The 21,814-nt window shown below is 33.6% G+C and overlaps 4 protein-coding genes across 6 annotated transcripts; 2 read left to right on the forward strand and 2 right to left on the reverse strand.

Moving 5' to 3' along the window:
• Positions 1-581: 581 nt before the first annotated feature.
• Positions 582-4,801, reverse strand: LOC146925580 (protein ROOT HAIR SPECIFIC 17-like). Its single transcript, XM_085710459.1, has 10 exons — positions 4,038-4,801; positions 3,867-3,929; positions 3,686-3,776; positions 3,501-3,577; positions 2,778-2,866; positions 2,458-2,641; positions 2,094-2,275; positions 1,778-1,880; positions 1,358-1,689; positions 582-1,254 (listed from the first exon to the last, which is right to left on the reverse strand). The coding sequence occupies exons 1-10, from the start codon at positions 4,218-4,220 to the stop codon at positions 813-815; spliced, it is 1,746 nt and encodes a 581-aa protein (XP_085566585.1). The 5' UTR covers positions 4,221-4,801; the 3' UTR covers positions 582-812.
• A 3,887-nt stretch (positions 4,802-8,688) lies between these two features.
• Positions 8,689-9,066, reverse strand: LOC146925581 (uncharacterized). Its single transcript, XM_085711994.1, has one exon. The coding sequence runs from the start codon at positions 9,064-9,066 to the stop codon at positions 8,689-8,691; it is 378 nt and encodes a 125-aa protein (XP_085568120.1).
• A 400-nt stretch (positions 9,067-9,466) lies between these two features.
• On the forward strand, positions 9,467-16,249 carry LOC146925582 (MATE efflux family protein). Of its 2 annotated transcripts, none has more exons than XM_085710462.1 (12): positions 9,467-9,857; positions 9,960-10,407; positions 10,502-10,637; positions 11,618-11,714; positions 11,808-11,908; positions 12,520-12,683; positions 13,010-13,081; positions 13,234-13,350; positions 13,449-13,544; positions 13,631-13,752; positions 15,087-15,148; positions 15,901-16,249. In XM_085710462.1, exons 1-12 carry the CDS (start codon positions 9,556-9,558, stop codon positions 15,996-15,998), a joined length of 1,815 nt encoding a protein of 604 aa, XP_085566588.1. In that variant the 5' UTR covers positions 9,467-9,555; the 3' UTR covers positions 15,999-16,249. The 2 variants fall into 2 exon arrangements, with proteins under 2 accessions (XP_085566588.1, XP_085566586.1); XM_085710460.1 differs by having other exon boundaries at positions 15,087-15,144.
• Positions 16,250-17,671: 1,422 nt separating this feature from the next.
• LOC146925583 (uncharacterized) lies at positions 17,672-21,715 on the forward strand. 2 transcript variants are annotated; one of them, XM_085710464.1, is made up of 6 exons: positions 17,672-18,072; positions 19,654-19,836; positions 19,923-20,003; positions 20,093-20,284; positions 20,841-20,965; positions 21,261-21,715. In XM_085710464.1, the coding sequence occupies exons 2-6, from the start codon at positions 19,729-19,731 to the stop codon at positions 21,451-21,453; spliced, it is 699 nt and encodes a 232-aa protein (XP_085566590.1). In that variant the 5' UTR covers positions 17,672-18,072; positions 19,654-19,728; the 3' UTR covers positions 21,454-21,715. The 2 variants fall into 2 exon arrangements, with proteins under 2 accessions (XP_085566590.1, XP_085566589.1); XM_085710463.1 differs by having other exon boundaries at positions 17,742-18,072; positions 19,647-19,836.
• Positions 21,716-21,814: the final 99 nt, after the last annotated feature.

The raw sequence follows: 21,814 nt of genomic DNA on the forward strand, positions 1-21,814 counted from the left end.
TCAAACAAAATGAAGGTGTTAGTTTCGCGAACAAAATGGCCGCAAAGTGAAGTTTTCCAAAGGCAAATCCTTGCTCACTTGAAAACTCACTTTCCGTTGATTTTTCGCACAAACTCAACTCCGAGGTATCGTAACCAGCTCTGATGCCAAATCTGGCTCAGGGACAAAAGGAAAGGTAGAGAAAATAGAGAGAAACTCTCTAATGTTCTCAAAGAAAGTTGTTATTATTTGAATGCTTGAATGCTTGATCATTTGAATGTGTCTAAACACTTGGTGGTGAGCCTTATTTATACTACTCTATGAAGGCTCTCCATTACAAAGTAGAAAGATCTAGAAGCATTTATTACAAGAAAAGTCTAGAGATATGGATATCATAGTTCATATGACTAGAAGGACCTAGAAACATCAAGATTTTCCTAGTGCTTAATTCTATTTTATTTAGTAGAGTATCTAGTAGCTTCCTTATTATTCTTAAGTATTCTAGAGACTTTCACATTGTTCTTTATTATTCTAGAGAGTTCCATGTTATTCTTGATCAGAATGCCTTATCAAACCTTCCCACAAATTTCAGTTTCAGAAGCTTCAGCATATTACTGGCCTATATATACAGTTGCCACAAGCCTGCAATCTACATTTTGAAGCAGCTTCTCATGGAAAATCTAATAAACTATATACAAAGGCTTAATTTTCAGTACTGTCTAAGAAAAAAATGTTTGAGGATCTTATTCTTATCAGTGCAAGAAGAGGGTAAAGCAAGCAGGGAGAAGTTGCTATATCATGGAGGTGGCGATGCTATGAATTATTTCGAACATCTAATCTGAGAAGAATACTTGCACTTCAGCTTGGTCAGTACCCATTAGAAGGGGGAGCGACTCAATATTAGTTCCTTTGAGCTGAACCTGCTTTCTATAATTGTCCAAATCATAATCTAATTCAGACCACTCTCGTACTTCCTCAGCAGGCTGGTTTTCTGTCCTGTTTTCTACCTTATTGCCTTCATGCGTTTGATTTTGAGGATTGGAAAATCCCTCAGTTTTTACCTCCGACCCTGAGTTTTGACATATGCAAGACGTTGGATTCTCGTGAAACTCACCACTGCCTGACCTCAACTCATTAGGCTCTCCCATGAAGCCTACCTGGAAAGTTCGAACTCGAGATGCAAATTCTTGCCATGTCATGTTATTCTTGTTCATGAATAAGGGGTTCAACTTTTTTCCGTTAGGGCGGATGGTAGGTTTATGACCAAAGTACCTCCTACAACAGAGAAAGTCTGAATATCAGTATGTGTAGGAAAAGTACTGTCCAAATAGAAACCAACTACTTGGAATGAATCTCACGCCCTAATAAACTAGCTTACCTTCTTCCAGCTAGAATTTTAGCCATGTTCCCATCGTTGTTTGTTACAAAAACGTCGCTGTCATCACAAACTATGTAATCAAGCGCAGCCATGCGTGAAGAGAAAGACACAAATGGGGCCAATTCCTCCTTGGTAGCTAAGGTCTCCTTTGAATGGAAGTTGGGGAAGAGAGCTCTGAGGGGTGCTAGGGTTTCCTCGCCTCCATATATTTCTCCAGAAGCCACATACAAATGCGTTTCAATTCCAAAACCTAGTGCTCTAAGCATAAGACCAACTTCCTCTGGGGTAAGTGGACACCTTCCATGTCTTCTTACTTTCTCAGGATTGCTTGCCTGTCAGTCACATTAATTATCAAATAGTAAGATTATGCAAATTTTCATACAGTTAATAAAGATATCTTGAATGTCAATAGAACCTTACATGTAAATTTTTCCACCGCTTCCTAATTTCACCAAGTTCTTTTCTTTCCTTTTCTCCCCCACCATAATAGCAACCAGAGAATGCAAGCATATCCGGTTCAAACCTATATGAAACAGAAAAAACAAGCAGTTTGGATCAACAATTATCACATTGAACTTCGGAAAAGAAAATGAAATTGAAGTTGGCCTAGAGCTTTCGTATCAATTTGAAAAATGTAAATTATTGTTTTAGGATTTAGCTGATCACATGCTGAAGAATGGCATATCAAAGGAACCAGGGACAAATATTTAGTTATAATTATCAAATGGAATCTTACCTTAAATGTAGCGCGATGAAACGCATGCTTTTCATTCTCATCCGCTCAACCAACAAATTTCCCATTCCCTGAATCGAATCCGTAAATTTGAGAGCATGGTAGTTTACCCTGCACCTCAGCTTTTGTAGATCATCATCCAGCAGATTAGAAAGTCTGTAGTCAAACTTCGTGAGCCGAACAACCTGTGTAATGCAATTAAATGTTATACAATCATATGGCATCAACACAACTTGCTACAATAACTAGTATGTTGGATACCTAACTTACAATGTTGGAACCACAAAATTTATTAATAAAATTGAGGGATACATGAAAATAATTTTGATGAAAGGTTCCGATTAGGGACCTTTAATTAGACACTTACACGCTTCTTGACCAGCACTGGTAAAACGCGACCCTCGTAGCATTTGGGGGTGCATTTCCTTGGAACACGCACTGTATATGGAGTCACAAATTTCTCTCCCATATTTGGTAGCTGCTTTACAACTCTTATGTCATTCCGAAGGGATGTTATAAACCAATCGGCATCAAATAATTGAGAAAAATTGCTGCAAAAAAATAATAATCAAATATTACATACAAATTAAGGAGTACAATGACAAATGTGTTCTGCTACCAAAGAAAATATTATATGTGATTTAAGAGACATCCTGGATATGATAGAAGTGAAATGTAAACACAGACCTGTTGTCTTTCCAGAAAGATGTATGATCCAATTCTGGAATAACAAGAGTAGCATTCAAAAGATAGGCAGCCACAACAGCATCAATTATCTGCACCCACAAACAATCTGTATTTTTTCAATGCCAGAAATATTGCATCCACTTCATCAAATTTGATCTAGAAAATCCTAATTGAGTTATTTTAGCCGAATGGCACATACAAAATTTGTATATCAAATCACTAATTTTTGCAGACCTATAATTCTTGCACCCACAAACAATCTATAATTTTTCAATACCAGAAATATTGCATCATCCACATAACGTAATATATCATTCAAATTCGTATCACCACTCATTCGTCAAATTCGATCAAGAAAATCCTAATTGTGTTTTTTTAGCGGAATGGGACACACAAAATCTGTATAGCAAATCACCAATTTGTTGCAGACCTATAATTATTGGGTAGAGATTTCAACCTATACTTTTTGTAAATGACCACGGTCGCCACTATATCTATATAAAATAGTATTTTGAATGCAATTAAGTTTACTAATTGAACAAATGAAAGAAATATTCATACTCAAATAAAACAATTAGTTACATGTAGAAAGAAGTACATATTCCGATTAATAAGTTATCCTCCTTGGACTGCTCTATACATTCATTACTTGACTAAAAAGATTGCATAAACAAAGCAACAGCACAGACACAGTTCATTAAGAAAGAAGCTTAGCTTAATTACCCCTGTTCTCTGTTGATTTAAGCCTCCACTGGTTGCGATTAACAAGTATCGATCCGGATGAGTTTTGGTATTAGCCTCTGCAAAAGTTAGAAATATGAATAAATACGCTCAATCAAAAGCAATTAAATATAGGAATTACAATTCATGAGATGAAAAAAGGACTGGGAGTCTAGGATGAAGTTTACTTGCAAAGTTGACACCGGCATTACTACAGGCAGAGAAAAGCTGTGAGTTTCTCGAATTCCATAGATCATGCCTGTAAGTAGCTTCATTTGCCTTCAAATTCCAATAAACAAAAAGAAGATCGATATTAGCAACATAACACAAAATGCATAAAAAAAAAAGGTGAGAAGGTTGTTTGATTACCGGAATGTGAAATGGCGATTGCTGCTGATGAGAATCTAAACGAGATTTAACCAAATCATTTTCCTGAAATACAATCAAAGTTACACACAGAACAGAAGAATGCAATGACGAAAAGCATATATTATAAATGAAATAGAAGGTAGTTGAAGTAGAAGGATGAAGAGCATTTACAATAAAAGGGGAAGGAGCGAAGAGTGAGAGCATGATGAAAAGAAAGAGAAGGCAAACGGAGATGGCGGAAATGAGGAGGCGATGGATGAGACGACGGCGAAGGAAACTGGCAAGAAGGAGTCCGATGAGTCTTCTTGACTTGTCTGTCTTCTTTCTCTTCACTGTTGATGGTGTATGCATCATTTTTCTTTTCTTTTCTTTTCTTTTTCAAAGAATGAATGAATATTAGTTATACAGTTTGGTGTATGTATGTATGTATGTGTTAATGATGATAAAATGCAATGCAATGCAATGCAAGTAATGTTATTGATGATTATTATAATTGTGTTTGCAATTACAGTTACGACAAATGCATGGAAGAGGTAGAAGAAGAATGAGATGAATATGTGTTGTAGTTAGAATATCCATAATGCGATGCGTGTGAGAAAGGGAAAGAAGAAAGAAGAAGGGTTTATGAAGAAGAAGAAGACTTTTGAACAGAAGAACGTCGTAACCGTAACGTAAATATGCGGTGAGGTGTGATCTAGTAATATTACCAGACTCCTTTTTATCCGTTGATTTTATTATTTTCATCAAATCAAATGCCACTTAATCAGTCCACAATCCTTATCTAATTCACCATCTGTCCATCATCATCTTACTACTTCTCTTCTAACTAGTAGTAACTAATCATATCACATCATATACTTCTAGTAGATAGACTAGACTAGACACCTAATTTTTAACCTCACATTACTTTTTTAAGACTATATTAGGATTAGGATACGATGATCTACCTCTCTCTCTCTCTATATATATATACTACTACATACTTTAAGCACTACTACATCATATAATCAAATATCTTCTCCTTTCAGATTATTATATCAAACCACATTCTTTATACAAAATTAATTCTTTAACATAAAAAAAAATCAATTCTTCTTTTAATTTTTTTCAAATTGCACACCTCATTTTACAAGTCGATTTTGTAATAATAAATTATACTTAACATAAAATAATTATAGGATTTAATTGGTAAACTTTTGACAATACATATAAATTAAACTCTAAGTTGTATTAGAAAATCATCTTTACAAATTAAATCTTAAAAGGCCTGTGTTTTGTATGTTAACTTATAATTATATTAATAATAATATTGTATTAATAAAGTAACATTTTTTAAATTCAATCTTTTTTGGTCAAATTTTAAATTCAATTTTTAATAACACAATACTTTTTTTACAAATCAGATTAATACTAACTTGTCATTTAATTTTATATACTTCATATATCAAGACCAGTACTTGGTGTGTGTTTGTGTGGTGTGTACATTTTGCCGTTGGACGTGCACCCAACACAACACATGCTTATAATTGTCAAAGTTTGATTTGAGTCAAACTCAGCTTGTATTTACAATCAAACCTATCACTGCAAAACTGTTTGTGTAAATCCATCTAAATATGATACTTTTTCTTACTCTAAATATGGATTGCTAAAAAAACTCTAAATATGGAGTGGATAGCAAGTTTATTGGATGCTTGACTCCGACAAAATAACTAGCAGATTCTCTTGCTAAATTTGGAATTCAAAGTTAGTTGGAGTATGGTTACTATTATATATTCTTCCCTGCTTTTATGAATTCTTACTATTAAACTTTGTTACAGTTTTGATTCTTTCGAGTTATTTGGCTTCTTTCACTTTATCCTTAAACAGAAGAAAAACGTATATTTGTTTATTATGAATAAATACATCATTAGATTGAGATTAAATGATTGTTGAGTTAAAATAAAAGACAAATTGTTCAGGAGAATTCAAGTTTAATTTTTAAATTGAACAATTCATAGATAAGTTTTACTTACTCCGTGATTGAGCTCTACATTACTAAGACCTCTTCTCCTAATAATCCCAAGGATAACACGAAGAAAAAAAAAAAAACTCTTTCAATTCTATTGGAAACTTCCAAAAAAAATTTAGGGGTGGGTAAAGACCAAATCAACCGTCGGGGATGTATGTCGAAACCAAGATAAGACACAATATATATTTTTTTAAATAGAGAAGACTAAAACTTGTTTTAAAATCTATTTACCTAAAAACATCAAAATACATGATATAAAAAACCTTTATGCCTATGAGACAAATCGTTTTCAAGTAAACATAAATAATTTTTTTTTGGTAGTGTAAATAATATTTCTTTAAAATGGTCAAACTCAAGCCTAAAAATAAAACCATGACAAACTATATGTTATGCTTAGACTCTAAATTTTTCAACAAAGCTAAGTTTGAGTCTTGCAAAACCTAACTTGATCTAGTCTATTCTCCCTTAATCAAAAATACCTTTTTTGGTTACATAAAATAACTTACAATAGAAGAGATCATAGGATTCAATTAACACTTACAAAAAGATTTAGATTTACCTCATTTTAAAGACACTGACAAAGTGCAAACCTATAACATTTTTTTAAGAAGACCTATAACATTTATTAGATTCAAGATGTGTTAGTTTCCACTAGACTAATCTTAAAGATAAATTATAATACTTTTTTTAGACATAAGAAATGACAATAATTCTTGAAAACTCACCACACAAATAGAGGGGATAGGGTTCAAACTACGATTATACTGTCCGACCTAGCTATTTCTGAATTTTTATCGATTGAGTTAGAATTTATGAACGTTAATTATTTTATCGTTTGAGTTAGAATTTGTGAACGCTAATTAGAATACTTTACTTTCACCTACAACGGCCTTTGTAAAATATATAAATGTACTTACTTTTTATATTGATGATAATACAGTAGTGTCAATAGGTGTTAATGTAAGTTTTACATTTCTTTTGGGTACAATTTTACAAGTTTTTTTTTTGGTAACAAAAGAGAAAAAGGAAAAAAAAACAGAGAAAAAGAGAAGCTAAAAAAGACCCATACTAGGGTCGAACAAACTCAACACCCATTGCATCTGCTAAGAGGACAGATGTCATATCAGGAGGGGCTTCATTCAAAATAACAAGGCTACTATCACTAAGAGCACCCTTTTTAGCTAGAAAATCAGCTGCAGCGTTACCCTCACGCAAAGTATGTCGTAAACTAACCACCCAATTTTACAATTTATTAGCAGATAACTTTTATTTTAATTATTGAAAAGATAAATTATATTTTTTTTAGGTGGAAAAGATAAATTATTTTGTTATACATATATACACACACGTATATGTAAATCCAATAAACAAAAAATGGCAGAATCATGTATTTGTCTATGGGTTACGATCGAAAGGATAACAAATTAAAGGGAGAAGATTTTCTAAAAAAAAAAACAGAGAGAAAGAAAAAAGTGGTTTCTTAATGTATACGTGTGTCACATGTAACAAGTAACAAGTAACAAGGATTGATGGATGAGTATATGTTTGGCACAAATTCTTTAGCTAACGAACTTCATTAGCCTATATTTTCGAATCCTATCAAGGCTGTTGTTATTTCTTTTTTAAATAGTGACTAAAATTCACACTTTTTAAGATGAATAAGGGAGTCTGGGGTTCAAACCCCAACCCCTATATATAATAATGCATGTAATGTAATCAGTACATTGAAATTTGTAACATTTAACTTTTTTGAAGAATATTTTATACATGACAAATGTTAACTTGTGCCCTCAAGGGCACATGTTAAGGAACTTATTATAGAAATATACGTATTAAAAGTCGTGCAGTCAACTTCAATAAAGTTACATTATCATGTTTTTCAATGCAAAATTGTTCATTTTAGGTTCCTTAACATGTGTCCTTAGGACACAAGTTAACATGACCCTTTATACATGTGTCTTAACCATTAATTATCATAAGTTAGATCCCATGAACTCAACGGTTCTCAAGATGTACAAACTACAAGTTACTGTATTTATGAAAACTTTAAATTTTTTAATAATTGTAAGATCAAATTTATTGGTAGGATATACTATATTTTGTGTCTAAATCTTTTCAATTTTCAAATAACATCTTTAATTTATTTTGATAAATAGAGAGAATCCTAACTCTAAAATTATTCTATTCTAACCCTCCTAATGTTTTTCTCACTAAAAAAAGAAAAACCTCTGAAAGCAAAGCCCAACAAAACAATTATCTTAGATGTTGATAAATAAAAAAAATATTTACTTGATAAAAAGCATTTTTGTGGTCATATATACAAAATATTAAATGAAACAATATCAATAATTTTAATAAAATAATTTTTCATTCTAGAAAGTCATTGTTTTTTGAACAAGCCAAAATGAAATTGTATAACCACAAACAGAGCAATCCCGAAAGTACAATGTGTGCCTTAGAGACTACTAAAAAGAACAAAGAGTATCAAAGTTTACAATAGAGCAAACAAACAGTATTAGTTTATGCCCAAATAAACAAAAGGGCTCGACCACCACTGTTGTGTACCAAAAGCAAAAGTAGCTTTTTTAACTTTCAACCAACCTAAAGACAACATCTTAACCTTGTCTAACAATCGGGAATGGGAGTAACAACATTATTAAACAGACGATTATTTCGTTCATTCCACACAACCCAGGCACACAGAAGCCATATGAGCTGCATAAAAGAACGTCTAGCTTTACCACCATCTGTCATATGAGTAAACTGCAATAAATGGTCGGAAATGTTATGAGTGTCCACCCCGAAACAACCAATCTAATCATGCACCATCTGCCATGGCGAACCAAAGGTATTACACAATAAAAAGAGGTGTTGTGTTGTTTCAGGAAGACCGCATCCAACAACACACAAAGACATGTCAGGTGAAAGAACACCGCTAGCCACCAAATTTGACTTTGTTGGTAGACGATCGCGAAGTAGCCTCCACGCAAAAACTGATACCTTCAAGGGAACCTGATTTTGCCACACCAAATTCATTGTCGAATCCGCATCAAAAGCTTCCTGAGTTGTTAATAAATTATAAGCACCACGAACTGTATAGCCACCTGACGGATCTGGGAGCCACACCCATCTATCTGTAACATTAGGATACAAGGAAAAATCAGGCAGTAAAGCCCTACACTCCTCTAACATCAGGCAGCCTGCGCCTCCACCTCCACACGTCCCCACATTGCTCCGAACCAACAGAGAGTAAATTAGCCACCGTAATGGACTTATTCTCAGTTAATTCAAACAATCGACGGAAACGGTCACTGAGAAGAACCCCCCTATCCACCTATCATACCAAAACGACGTTTCAGTCCCATCACCCACCTTCCTCAACACATGATCATTGAACCAGCTACTAGAAAGTCATTGTTAGTTTAAATTAAGTGGTTAAAATAATGTTTAAATGATAAATATGAATAAATATAAATTTGGTAGAATAAATGAAGAATATTGAATAGGGAGTAAGTAACCCAGAAAATGTTATTCTGTGGGCTTTGTAGACGGTTTAAATAAAATATTGATAATCTAATGCGACGGTTTCATTGTGTTATTCACCACCCAACAAAACAAAGCAAAAAAATGAATCTTATCGGTTATTATCACTGTAGAAAATGATTTGATTTGTATCGGCTGATGAACATGATGAACATGAAGGGTACTGCTTCTCAATGTCATGGTTTGACCTTATTCAATCACCAAAGGCGTAGTAATAAATTTGTATCAGCAGCAGTAGGTCACAGTTATGGCCCACAATTAATTCCACTCAGAACAAGAACAGCAAGGGATTCACCCTTCTTAAACCTTCTTCGCTCTAAACCCTCTTCGTCTTCTCTAAAACCCAAACCCTGTTTTGCTTCTCCTTTTACTCCTCACGTTAATCAACAACACTCTCTCTTCACTGATTCTCATCATGAACATGATGCCGAAACCACTCCGTAAGTCCCCCTCTCTTTTCATTTCTAATTTTAATCAATTTTCACTTTCTCTTATTTCTATTTATTTATTTATTTATTATTTGTTTTTGCAATTTGTCACAGTGAACAACAATTACCATCCAATCAAATTCAAAATGAAATATCAGATGTGAAACGTGAGCTTATATCACTCTCCTTGCCTGCCCTTGCTGGACAAGCAATTGACCCAATTGCACAATTGATGGAAACTGCTTACATTGGTCGACTTGGTACTCTCGAATTGGCTTCTGCCGGTGTTTCTGTTGTCATCTTTAACATCATTTCTAAGCTTTTTAACATTCCCCTTCTTAGTGTTGCTACTTCTTTCGTTGCCGAAGACATGGCCAACATTTCTGGCAATGCTAGTATAGAAATTACTGGGAATGGTAATCCTTTCAAAGCAGTTTATCAAAGAAACCAACTCTCCTCTGTCTCCACTGCTTTGCTATTAGCCTTGGGGATTGGCATTTTTGAGGCTTTAGCTTTGTATTTTGGATCCGGAATCTTTCTTCGTTTAATTGGTGTATCACCGGTATGTTGAATGCAGGATTCTTTTGATTCTCAATTACAAAACAACTGTAACATGGATTGTAATCTCTTTTTTGAATGATTCTACTTTGTAACAGGGAAATCCAACACTCGTTCCCGCACAAAAATTTCTCTCTTTGAGAGCATTTGGTGCTCCTGCAGTCGTGCTTTCTTTGGCTCTTCAAGGAATTTTTCGTGGTTTTAAGGATACTAAAACTCCCGTTATATGTCTAGGCAAGTGTTTGGTTTAATGTGTGCCTCTTTGCTGATTTTATTTTTTGAATAACTTTTCTGTTTTGGGGGTCTATCTTCTGCATATGCTCTAGTACCTTCGCTTGTCATGATCTACTTCTAAATTTTCAGCGTTTTCTTATCAGTTTGAAGGCTCTTACTATACTAGTTGATGTTGTTATTACGATTATTTAATGAGATTACATAAATCTATACAAATAAATATATTACCCATCACTGCATCATTTCCTTGCTTTGGCAATAATCTACTTCAACCCTCTGTTAGCCTTTTGAATGCCTTTCTTATAATCATGATTCTTGAGACAATAAGTAATTTCAATTTTCTACATATAGCTCACATAAACCATTGAATATTTTCCTTGTCCATAATTGTATCCTTATTGCTTGTATTTCATTACAAGCCTATAGTAGTAAGGAGTGCTAGCACACAAGTCTTTCTGTGTAAGAGCTTAATTGTATGTTACCGATTATGATGCATAGGTACGGTACGGTGCCCAGTACGGGTATGGGTACCGGTACGTAATGCTTCAAATCTGAAAAAATGAAGGTACGGGTACACTAATATAAAACATTAATAAAATATTTTACGAGTAAATTACTACCATTGTTGCTGTAAAAACATGCTTAGAAAAAAAAATCAATTATAATAAAAAATAGTATAACTCTATTCGTATTTTAATCATGTGTTTAATCACACTTCTTTTTCTCATCCAACATTTATTGTGGCTGAATGCAATCTGTAAGGGAATAAGTATCCATGGCTGAAGAGTGAACAGTGTTTATTAATAATGTTTTAATTTGTTGGAATTTATATTTAAAACTGGAGAACAATTTATTTTTCAATATCTTAAGGGTGCTTGTTGTTTTACTGTGTTTCAATGAATGATTAAATTTTAAAATCATATTCTTGATATTCAGATATTGTATGCAAGCGTCTTCCTAATACATTTATGAAATTGCAGGCATTGGTAATCTTTCAGCGGTCTTCTTATTTCCCTTACTTATGTATTACTTTAGGTTGGGTGTAGCCGGTGCAGCCATTTCCACTGTTCTCTCTCAGTATGACCATTTCAAATGCATTTTCTTTCTCTATTCTTTCTCTATTTCTTGACTTAATCTAACTCTAATTATGATGGAACTTTCTTGTCTCAGATATATTGGGACCTTGTTGATGATATGGTGTCTAAATAAGAGAGCTGTGTTACTACCTCCAAAAATGGGAAACCTACAATTTGGCGGTTATATTAAGTCTGGTAAGGAGCTGTTCCTTTCTTGGTTGTTTCTGTTTACATGTTATGTGATAGGTTTGGTAATTATGTGATAAGTATGGTAAATTGGTAAGTAGTTCTCTCTTTCTCAGGGTTTGTGTTTACTTGTTATGTGTTGCTAAGACCTGAGTTCAAAGAGTGCATTTGGCTCTACTCCTAAACTAATTTTCCCTCCCTTAGAAAAAGAGGAAAAGAAAGGGAAGATCACTAGTAGATGCTAAATGAGATCTCAACAACTATTTCCATGCAAATGAGGAAAGAGTGCATTTGCCTCCTTTTTATTTTTTCTTTCTGGTTTCTGTTTGTAACTTTTCAATTTTCAGGCAATAGGATTAACAGAATAAATTGGTTTCTGTAGGTCTTTTATTTTTGTTTTTTACTTGGTTTTAACATTTTGTCACATGATGAAATGAATTACTGTTTCTGCCATGCATTTGCATTACTTTCTTGCATTATTGTTATCTGTCTTGGATTATCTTCTCTTTGGTAGCAAACAAAGTTTTCACATGAACATTTCACCTTTTTACGGTGTACATTATTTAGCTTTATGTTAGGTTAATCTAGATGTTTCAGTTATGATCTGTGGCCTTCTATAGGTGGTTTCGTTCTTGGAAGAACACTTGCTGTTCTTACAACCATGACATTGGGGACATCAATGGCTGCTCGTCATGGTCCCGTAGCTATGGCTGCACATCAAATATGCATGCAAGTGTGGTTAGCTGTTTCCCTTCTTACAGATGCATTGGCGGTATCTGGTCAGGTATCAAATCATCCCTAACCCCCCCTCCTGCCTTGTGTACTGTTTTTACTTTCATTTTCTTAAACTGGTAATAGTTATAGGGTGTCTTGCAATAAAATTAGTTAAGCCAACAAAAGGCTGACTATAATGTCATACAAAAATATTCTGTCATAGTTGTTACCTTTTATTTAGACAGGCATCGTTGAACTTTTGCTAAGATTTCAGTCTGTGTCACTTTTTAACAATTTAACATCCTAGTTTATTTTAAGCTTCGCAATCATTTTCTTCACTTATGTCTTTTTGTTTGCATGTCTTTTTTTCTTATACTTCTATCTTACTATTCATAGGCCCTAATTGCAAGTTCTCTATCAAGACATGAATACAAAGCTGTGAAGGAAATTACTCATTTTGTATTAAAGGTAAGTGATTTCCTTTTTGTGCATTAAGTTTTGAGCCTTTGATGGCTTCCATTCTTTAATTATTCTTACAATTTAGGAAAGCTATGGGTGTTTAACTGTGTTAAATAATGTTTTAAGAATTTCTTTGAGAACCTGATGACGTCCTTTTCCAGATTGGATTGCTGACAGGCATCTGCTTGACTGCTATTCTGGGGGCATCTTTTGGATCTTTAGCTACCCTTTTTACCCAGGACATTGAAGTCTTGCAGGTTGTCAGAACTGGAGTGTTGGTATGTATGGTCTTGTTTTTTTTTTTGTCAGCACTTCTCCATGTCTGCCTCAGATGTTTATGTACATTGTTAAAACTCATATATGTGATTGTTTCCAGTTTGTCAGTGCTTCTCAACCTTTTAATGCACTGGCTTATATTTTTGATGGTCTCCATTATGGTGTTTCTGATTTCCGATATGCTGCTTTCTCCATGGTAAGTTTTTTTGTCGAATTTGTTACAATGTTCCTGCCCTGGTAATATGTTTTGCAAGGTTAATTTATATGAAAATTGCTTCATAGATGTTTGTGGGAGCAGTCTCCTCAGCATTTTTGGTATTTTCCCCTTCACATTTTGGCCTTCGCGGTGTATGGCTGGGATTGACTCTCTTCATGGCACTCCGTGTAGTAGCTGGTTCTGTCAGGTAAAATGACAAATTAATGCTGCATCCATGCATGTGATCATCATGAAGAAATGTTTCATGTTGTTTCTTTCCTGTCAAAATAGGTAAATATGTAATCTATCCATTTAAGGTGGCTACTTTAACGCATAGCTATTTGTCCATCTTATATTAGAATAGTTAGTTTATGCATGTTGCGTACATGACAACTCACCTATGATGAATAAATACGAGACAAGTATCGGATACGATATGTATCCGGTTCAGCGATACGTAGTTCCTTAGAAAATATAGGATATGTTTGTACAAAAATAAAAATTTCACAAAATATTATTAAATATAAAATAGAAATATAAATTTCCAAAATCTTAACTAAGCATACAATTTTTAGACATTACAATCACGAATGGATTTTTCAAAAAAGGAGGCAGAGCAAGTTGGCGACTCATTGTAAACTGCAAGCGGCAAGTGAAGCTAGTAAGTCGGTGTATAAAAACAGAGAACAATGATTGTGCTAGAAAAACAGAGGAAGAAGCATGACAAAGAGGGAGACGGTGCTCTGTTCTGGTTCGCGCTGGCCACTGCCAGAATGGAAACAGAAACAATGCTCTGTGCTGTTTCTTATGGCGTATCGCTTTCTCTTTTGATACGTAATTTGATCGTATCTTGACGTATCTGTCGGATATCCGACACGAATACAAGTGATGTATCCTTACATCAGAGCAACTCATCCAATCGTATGTTATTTAAATATTAAAGTATAAATGATATGCATACTATACTAGTATAGTTTCGTTTGAAATTGTACTAGCACCTTGATTTAATCCTGTTTTGTTGAGATGGTCTGTTTGAAAATCCAAGTCCATAGTTGATTTCGGTTAGACTTATTGTCAAATCTTGAAGATTGTAAAGCATTTGTCTGGCAATGGCTCGATTATTGCATCTCTAGTTGTACCGTGATAGATCTATTATTATTATTGTTGTTGTTGTTGTTATTATTATTATTATTATTATTATTATTATTATTATGATGCAGTTGTTATTTTATTAGGCAACAGTTATTATATTAATGTGTAGCGGTTATGTATTAGGAACAGTTATGTTTTAGGCAGTTACTAGAGAATAAGTTATTGGATAAATAAGGGATCTGAAGGACAATGTCGATAGGCATTTTATTAGGGACTGGTTATTGGTTGTGAGAGACCAAGCTCTCGAATTCTTGGGAACCTATTGTGTAATCATATTCTATTATAATAAAATAAGTTATTTCTATTCTGTTTCTATGTTTGGTACCGGTTTCTATCATACCGTTCAAGCTCTTTTTTGTTGTTGAACAGTTCATGCTTTTACATTTTCAGATTACTATCAAAGAATGGTCCTTGGTGGTTTCTACACAAGGATTTTCAGATTGCAGAGGTCAGTGTGTATTTGTTTAATTCCAAATGCATCTGTGCTTTATGAATAACTAGAACGTAATTAACATCATTCTTGGTCTTTATTTTTCACTTAACTTTTGAATATTTTATTGTTATTATTTTATTTCTATCATTGGTTTCACATCTATTTGCCTGCTGTATGCTCCTTAGCCTAAAACGTTTGAGGAGAAAAAGTGGTCTTTACTTTTCACTCAACTTTTGAATAATTTATTTTATTGTTATTTTTTTTATTTCTATCATTGGTTTCACATGTCTATTTGCCTGGTCTATGTTCCTTACCCTAAAACGTTTGAGGGGAAAAAGTGACTTAGAAGGAGGAAAAGTAAATTACCATAATGAGTTCCTAGGTTTCACATAATTTTTTTTTTTCACCTAAAAGAAAAACTAATAGGAATTAAGAACTGGAGAAGGAAAGGATGACTTATCTTTTAAAATAAAATCAATACGGGCAGTAAATTTATGTGAATGTTAATCGAGCATTTGAATGCCTTTCAAAAAAAATAATAAATAAATACAGCATGATCCTGGCAGTGTTCCCGTATATGGAGAGTTAATTTTTGCTTTCTTAGTATAGACTATAAATTTTAACTAGTGCATGTTTAATCCCTTTTAATCAGACAATAAGAAAAACAACATTACTATTCTATATATTCTCTGCTGGTTAATATTATGTGGTTATGCTCTTCATAGTCTGCAGTGCATATATATATTTATATCTTGTAACTCATGTTTGCAGATGGGTTCTTAATTATTAAGATGAAGAATATCGATGAAATCATGGACCTGAGGTTTTACAGGATGTTCTCTGCACAGGATACAGTATTTAGATGTTAAATTAGAATTTTGGTTGGTTCAACAAAATAATAATTAGATTTTTGGTTTTTCTGTAGTGCTTATGTAGGAAATAGTTTTTAGAAGCACTTCATGATCAATCAGTTCCCAATCTTATTCATAGTACATCAGATGTAGTTTAGTACAGTCAAGTATTGTAGAGATAAGCAGACCATCCTGGTTATTTAATCCTTGGTGTAAATACCAACACTTTATGTGAAATTTATTGCGTTAAATATAGGGTATCACAACCACATTACGTGTTTGTACGTTAGACACAGCTATTAATAAGAGGCGAATATAAATTGAATTTAACTTGAGAAGGTACCAATGGCTCTTATTTTGAAAATGAAACCAATTCTGTGCATCAGCAGGAAATTTATGTGAATGTTAATCTGGCATTTGACTGCCTTTCCAAAACAGAGCAATGGTAATTTTATATGGTAGGACCCTGGCAGTGTGCCAGTATATAGAATATGGAGAGTTAATTTTTGCTTTCTGTTAGTGCTTAGTATAAACTATAAAGTTGAACTGGTGTATGTTTAATCCCTTTTAATCAGACACCGAGGAAAACAACGTTGCTATTATATAAACGACACTTCTACCGTCCCATACTGAAAAAACGAGAATTGGTCCCAGTCTTGGTTTTGACTTTTGGCCAATGATAAAACATCACATCATTTAATGAAGGCATGTCATTCAATGTATGATAGTACTCCCTCCGTTTCACAATACTTGTCCATTTTGGAGAATTATTTTGTTTCATTTTACTTGTCCCTTTCAAGTTTCAATACAACATTAATTATTGGTTTATCAATAATACCCTTACTTATTTATTGTAGAGAGAGAAATAATAGAATGAAATAATAAATGAGTAAGGGTATTATAGAAAAAACACAGAATTTCATCAAAAATGACAACATTTTTTTGATTCCTTGGTATGTGTAATTTCTTCAAAATGGACAAGTATTGTGAAACGGAGGGAGTATTATACTCCCTCCGGTCCTTATTATAAGAAAATTTTCAAAAAAAAATTTGGTCCTATTTATAAGAAAATGTCACAACTTTTAAGGTGTAGTTATGACTTAAAAGACTCTTTTAACCTTCATTTAATAGTTATATTTTTAATGTTAGTGGATGTGTATTTAATGTGTCACAACTTTTTATGAGGGCAGATTTGTAAAAATATTGAAAAAGTTACTTTAATTAATGATTGTATTGGTTTTGATGTTTTTTGGTTTTGTTTCTTATAATAAGGACCGGAGGGCCGGAGGGGTTTATTGCATGCACAAAAACGCCGGGACGCAGGCTCCCGAAGAGGGAAGCCCAACGAATGTCAGATGCAAAGCCCCGCACCTCATTAAGATCATATTGGCATACTCTCCCAAAAAAAAAAGAGCAGACCCCATTGAAGACGAGAGTGAGGTACAACAAGGCCATTTCTGTGTATTAGCCTTTCTTTACATGAAGTTGAGTTCAAGTGATTTATGTAAGGTTTCCAGAATACATCCGATCCTACATTTTTGACCGAAATATTCTTTCTCTAATTGGCATATTCTTTCTTTAATTTTTATTAATTATCCAAAAAATCCTAAAAAAAATCAATAGTGTCAAAAATTAAAAAGTGTCCAATAGATCCGGTTTACCATCGTCCAGGGGTCCGTAAAAAAAATTTCTTCTCAAGCACACGCCTCAATCACAGGCAAATCATACAAAGTCAGATGTTTCTTTCCAAACTCAGCACAGAAACGCGTTTCCATCATCAACAACAATTATCACCATTCAAGTCTCATAACAGTATTACCAATTTGAGAAACATGGGAGCCTTTTAAAAGGAACAGGCAGAGACAACGAAAAGGACACAAAAAAAATTCCACAAAGAAAACCTGCACAAAGTTACAAACATTGAGAAAAGAAATTTTCCAGTAACAATAACCAGTGTCAAATCGCAAGGCAACACAACCCTCATTTCCATCAAATATCCACAATATAACCAAACCCATTCAAAGCCGCATCCAAACCCATCAGCACAACCGATCCAAATAACTCACAAGAAACCGAAACGAAGGTAGAAAAGGTAGTTTATTTTAACTTAGATCTAAACTTTTTTTTATTTTTGTTTTGAGGTTTTTTTAAAAAAAAACAAAAAAAAAATCGAAAAAGAAAAAGAAGGAGGGGAGGGGAACCGATTGTGAGAGAATAGAAAGAAAGAAAAGAAAAATATAAAGAAGAAGAAGAAGAAGGGAATTAGGAAAAGAGCATCGTAAAAAAAAAAATAAAAAGAAAGAAGAAGAAGTGGAGAGAAGAGAGAGAATGGGGATGGGGAAGTGATTGAAAACGTGAAGGGAGAAGGGTTTTATACCCCTCCCTATTCCTGCGTGTGCCAGACCACGCTAACCGCGTGCATCCACGCCTCAGGACCCTTTGATCTGCATCAAGAGGCTGCTGATGCTTTTCATCATGATCAAATCATGGCCGTATGATTTTAATCAAACGGCCAATATTTGATCAGATGGCCCATGCTCCTCCCTCCTCTTTAAGCCCAATTCCTGCTTTTTTTTTATTCTTAATTTCTGCACACCCCTCCTTCATGATTGGACCCCCTTTTATTTTTTAGTCTTTTGTACAAATATAAATGAGAAAAAGTGTGTGTGTGTGTGTCTCTCTTTTATTTCTTTACCGCTTTATACACATCAAAAAATGCAAAAAATATTAGATTAGGTTAAGAGATTTTGTGGTGATCCAACGTCATTACGAAATTCTCACGCTTTGATTTTTATTGCTACGTTAGTTTATTTTTAGTTTCAAAAAGAACAAAAACATTCAAATAACAAAAATCACAAAAAATATTTTCATAATAAACCTTGATTTTCAATCAAGTGATCGTTCCTTTTATTTTCTTTCTTAAACAAATTTCAAATCAATTTTAATTCTTTTTATTTTAAAACCTTTTTCAAAAAACTAATAAAAAACACAAAACCAATCAAACGTCAATTTCAACCCCGAACTCTGAGGTTTTGATCCCTTACGGTACGTAGGCAAAGGACCATGTCCTTCCAAATCAATAAAAAATGTAAATAAAAAACCCTTCTTTTTTCTTTTAATTAATCACTACCCCTTTAATTCAATTTTCTAATTTCTTTTAAAAAAAGCAAGCAAGTTTAAACACAAAAAGTTAAATAAAATCAAGAGGTTCTCGTAGAGTACTACGAATATAAAGGGTGCTAATACTTTCAATTTATGTAACCAACCCCCGAACCCTTAATATTTAAAAATGTGGTATTTGAACCTTTTTCCACTTTCTTTTGAAAAAAAATAAAAGTTCAATTGTGAAATAAAAGTGAGTCAAATACTAATCAAATAGCTATGACCTCCAAAAAATGACGCGACAACTGTAAATAATTTTACAACATAAGTCTATATCCACTAAACCAATTATATATTTCTGAAACAGATAAATCATAAAGAATATTTTTATTAATTTGAAAAATAGAATTTGAATGAAAGTAATGAATAATAAACTTTTTTTTTTTAAAATGAAAAAGAATAAAGGGGAAGGGGTGAAGAAGAAGAAGAGTGGTTAGAGAAATAAGGAAAACATTATCGACGCAATTAATTAATTAATTAATTAATTCACACTTACCAACCAAGCGTGTAGAAATTGGCGTTGGCGCACACACGCAGTCGCAGTCGCAGTCGCAGTCGCAGATAGTGAAAATCAAATCAAAGAAGAATGTCAGAATCAGAATCAGGTAGCAAATTGGTATTGAAGAACAAATATTGGATTGTGAGGCATGGCAAAAGCATTCCTAACGAGCGAGGCCTCATTGTTTCTTCCATGGTAGGTAACATAACAATTTTATTTATGTTATTTTTCATTTATAATATAATCATCATGTTTAATTCAAATTCAAATTCAATTCACAGGAAAATGGTATTCTCCCTGAATTCCAATTGGCCCCAGACGGCGTTAATCAAGCACAACTCGCTGGATTTTCATTTCAAAAGGTATCAATCAATTTTATTTAACCTAACATGCAAACAGACATACAATTTTATTTATTTGAATATATGCTATTTATTTATTTATTGGACAGGAACTAGAGTCTAATAATATACCACTTGCTAATGTGCGCATTTGCTACTCCCCTTTTTCAAGAACAACCCACACTGCTAATGTTGTTGCAACTGCATTGAATATTCCTTTTCATGGCCCTCATTGTAAGGTCATCCAAGATCTTCGTGAGCGCTACTTTGGTCCTTCCTTTGAGCTTTTATCTCATGATATGGTATGGTAACTCATACATACATACATACATACATGCTTAATCATATTCATAAATTCTAATTGGTATTGAGGTATAATTGGATAGTTAGCAGCAGGATTTTATAAAATAAATATGTCACTGACTGACACTATTTGTGCCACATCGTTTAAGTTTTTCATGTCTCTATAGCTGTGATTAACACCACTTTTGACCATAATTATCTGTAATATCAATGATCGCGACACTCCTGTGACCGTGATATAAAATGTTGATATTTATAACAATACTCGGATTTTGATCAAGCCCGTTTAGTGCCACTACTTACATATTCTGTAGCGGTAGGTAGCCTCATTGCAACAGTTGAAGTTGTTGCTATGTGCCTACTCACTCAGTCATGAGTTTTTAGACAGATAATCAGTTTCTACAGAATGAAAGCTAAGATTGCTTCAGTAAACCCTTTCTTGGGACCTGCCGCCGTGACAAGAGCTTTCTAACACAAAGTTCCCCTTTATATAAGTATGCTGAAACCACCGTAGTTTGCGAAACTCATTTTCTTCTTTTCATTTTTTATCGACAGTATGATCAGATTTGGGAAATAGATGAGAAAGATCCTCTTGTTGGGCCAGAAGGAGGGGAAAGTGTTAAGGATGTTGCCAGTAGACTTGCAAAAACAATGGCCATTCTCGAATCAGAATTTGAAGGGTACCCATTTCTGCCTTTAAATATCATTTGAAATTCTTCTAGTATTTCTGTCTTTTTTAGCACAAGCTTGTGGCCCTGCAGTTAGTTCAAGCTGACAAAACATTCACTGTAACATGCAAATACTTTTCAAAATTTCAGATAGTGAATATTTTATTTTGGCTTGTGATCTAGTGCACAGGGTTTTTCATCTATGGTTATTCAACATCAAGATTTTTCTTATATCTTTAAGTATGTTTTTGGTATTTTTATTCATATTCTAGTATCAATTAATCTCATTCCATTCCACATCATGCAGATGTGCGATTCTGGTTGTCAGCCATGGGGATCCCCTGCAGATCTTGCAAACAATTCTGCATGCTGCTAAGAAACATAAGGAACCCACTTCTGATGACTTAGCTTCAATATTAGCGGCGGTTCAGGTGGCGCCAATCTTGTCCCAGCACCGCCAGTATGCTCTGAATACTGGAGAGCTCAGGAGAGTCATTTGAGATTTGATTTTTGAGGTCTAGCATCAATGCAGCTAACTGTTTTGGTTGGACTTTGATCCCCTTTTTTTCTTCCATTATTTAGTTTATTATCATATTCAAAACTCTTTGGAGTATTTATCAAATATTTTGTTTATGAAGATGATGATTCTTCAGGAAATTAGTTTGCAGTTTATAATGATTATATGTTAAATCATTTGGACTGGATTTTGTGCGAAAGAGGAAGTTCCATTTATTTTCCAATTGAATATTTTAGTATCTAGAATCATTTATTTTCTGTTCTATTTTCTTGTCGTATTGGATATGAACCAATTAACACTGCAGTGATTATTATTGGAAATAGAAGTATATAAGATAAATCACT

This window comes from Medicago sativa, chromosome 5 (genome assembly GCF_051527215.1).
Source record: "Medicago sativa cultivar Bolivia chromosome 5, Bolivia_mono, whole genome shotgun sequence".
NCBI classification, from domain to species: domain Eukaryota; kingdom Viridiplantae; phylum Streptophyta; class Magnoliopsida; order Fabales; family Fabaceae; genus Medicago; species Medicago sativa.

Excerpts from the sequence above, each read along its gene's own strand:
- LOC146925580 (XM_085710459.1), bottom strand. The coding sequence starts at position 4,220 with ATGATGCATACACCATCAACAGTGAAGAGAAAGAAGACAGACAAGTCA. Across the intron at positions 1,881-2,093 it reads TTCATCGCGCTACATTTAAG|GTTTGAACCGGATATGCTTG; the intron begins GTAAGATTCCAT and ends TGTTTCATATAG. Across the intron at positions 1,255-1,357 it reads AAAATTCTAGCTGGAAGAAG|GAGGTACTTTGGTCATAAAC; the intron begins GTAAGCTAGTTT and ends TCTCTGTTGTAG.
- LOC146925582 (XM_085710462.1), top strand. The coding sequence starts at position 9,556 with ATGAACATGATGAACATGAAGGGTACTGCTTCTCAATGTCATGGTTTG. Across the intron at positions 9,858-9,959 it reads CATGATGCCGAAACCACTCC|TGAACAACAATTACCATCCA; the intron begins GTAAGTCCCCCT and ends AATTTGTCACAG. Across the intron at positions 13,082-13,233 it reads TTACTCATTTTGTATTAAAG|ATTGGATTGCTGACAGGCAT; the intron begins GTAAGTGATTTC and ends GTCCTTTTCCAG.
- LOC146925581 (XM_085711994.1), bottom strand. The coding sequence starts at position 9,066 with ATGTTAGAGGAGTGTAGGGCTTTACTGCCTGATTTTTCCTTGTATCCT.
- LOC146925583 (XM_085710464.1), top strand. The coding sequence starts at position 19,729 with ATGTCAGAATCAGAATCAGGTAGCAAATTGGTATTGAAGAACAAATAT. Across the intron at positions 19,837-19,922 it reads GCCTCATTGTTTCTTCCATG|GAAAATGGTATTCTCCCTGA; the intron begins GTAGGTAACATA and ends TTCAATTCACAG. Across the intron at positions 20,966-21,260 it reads CTCGAATCAGAATTTGAAGG|ATGTGCGATTCTGGTTGTCA; the intron begins GTACCCATTTCT and ends CACATCATGCAG.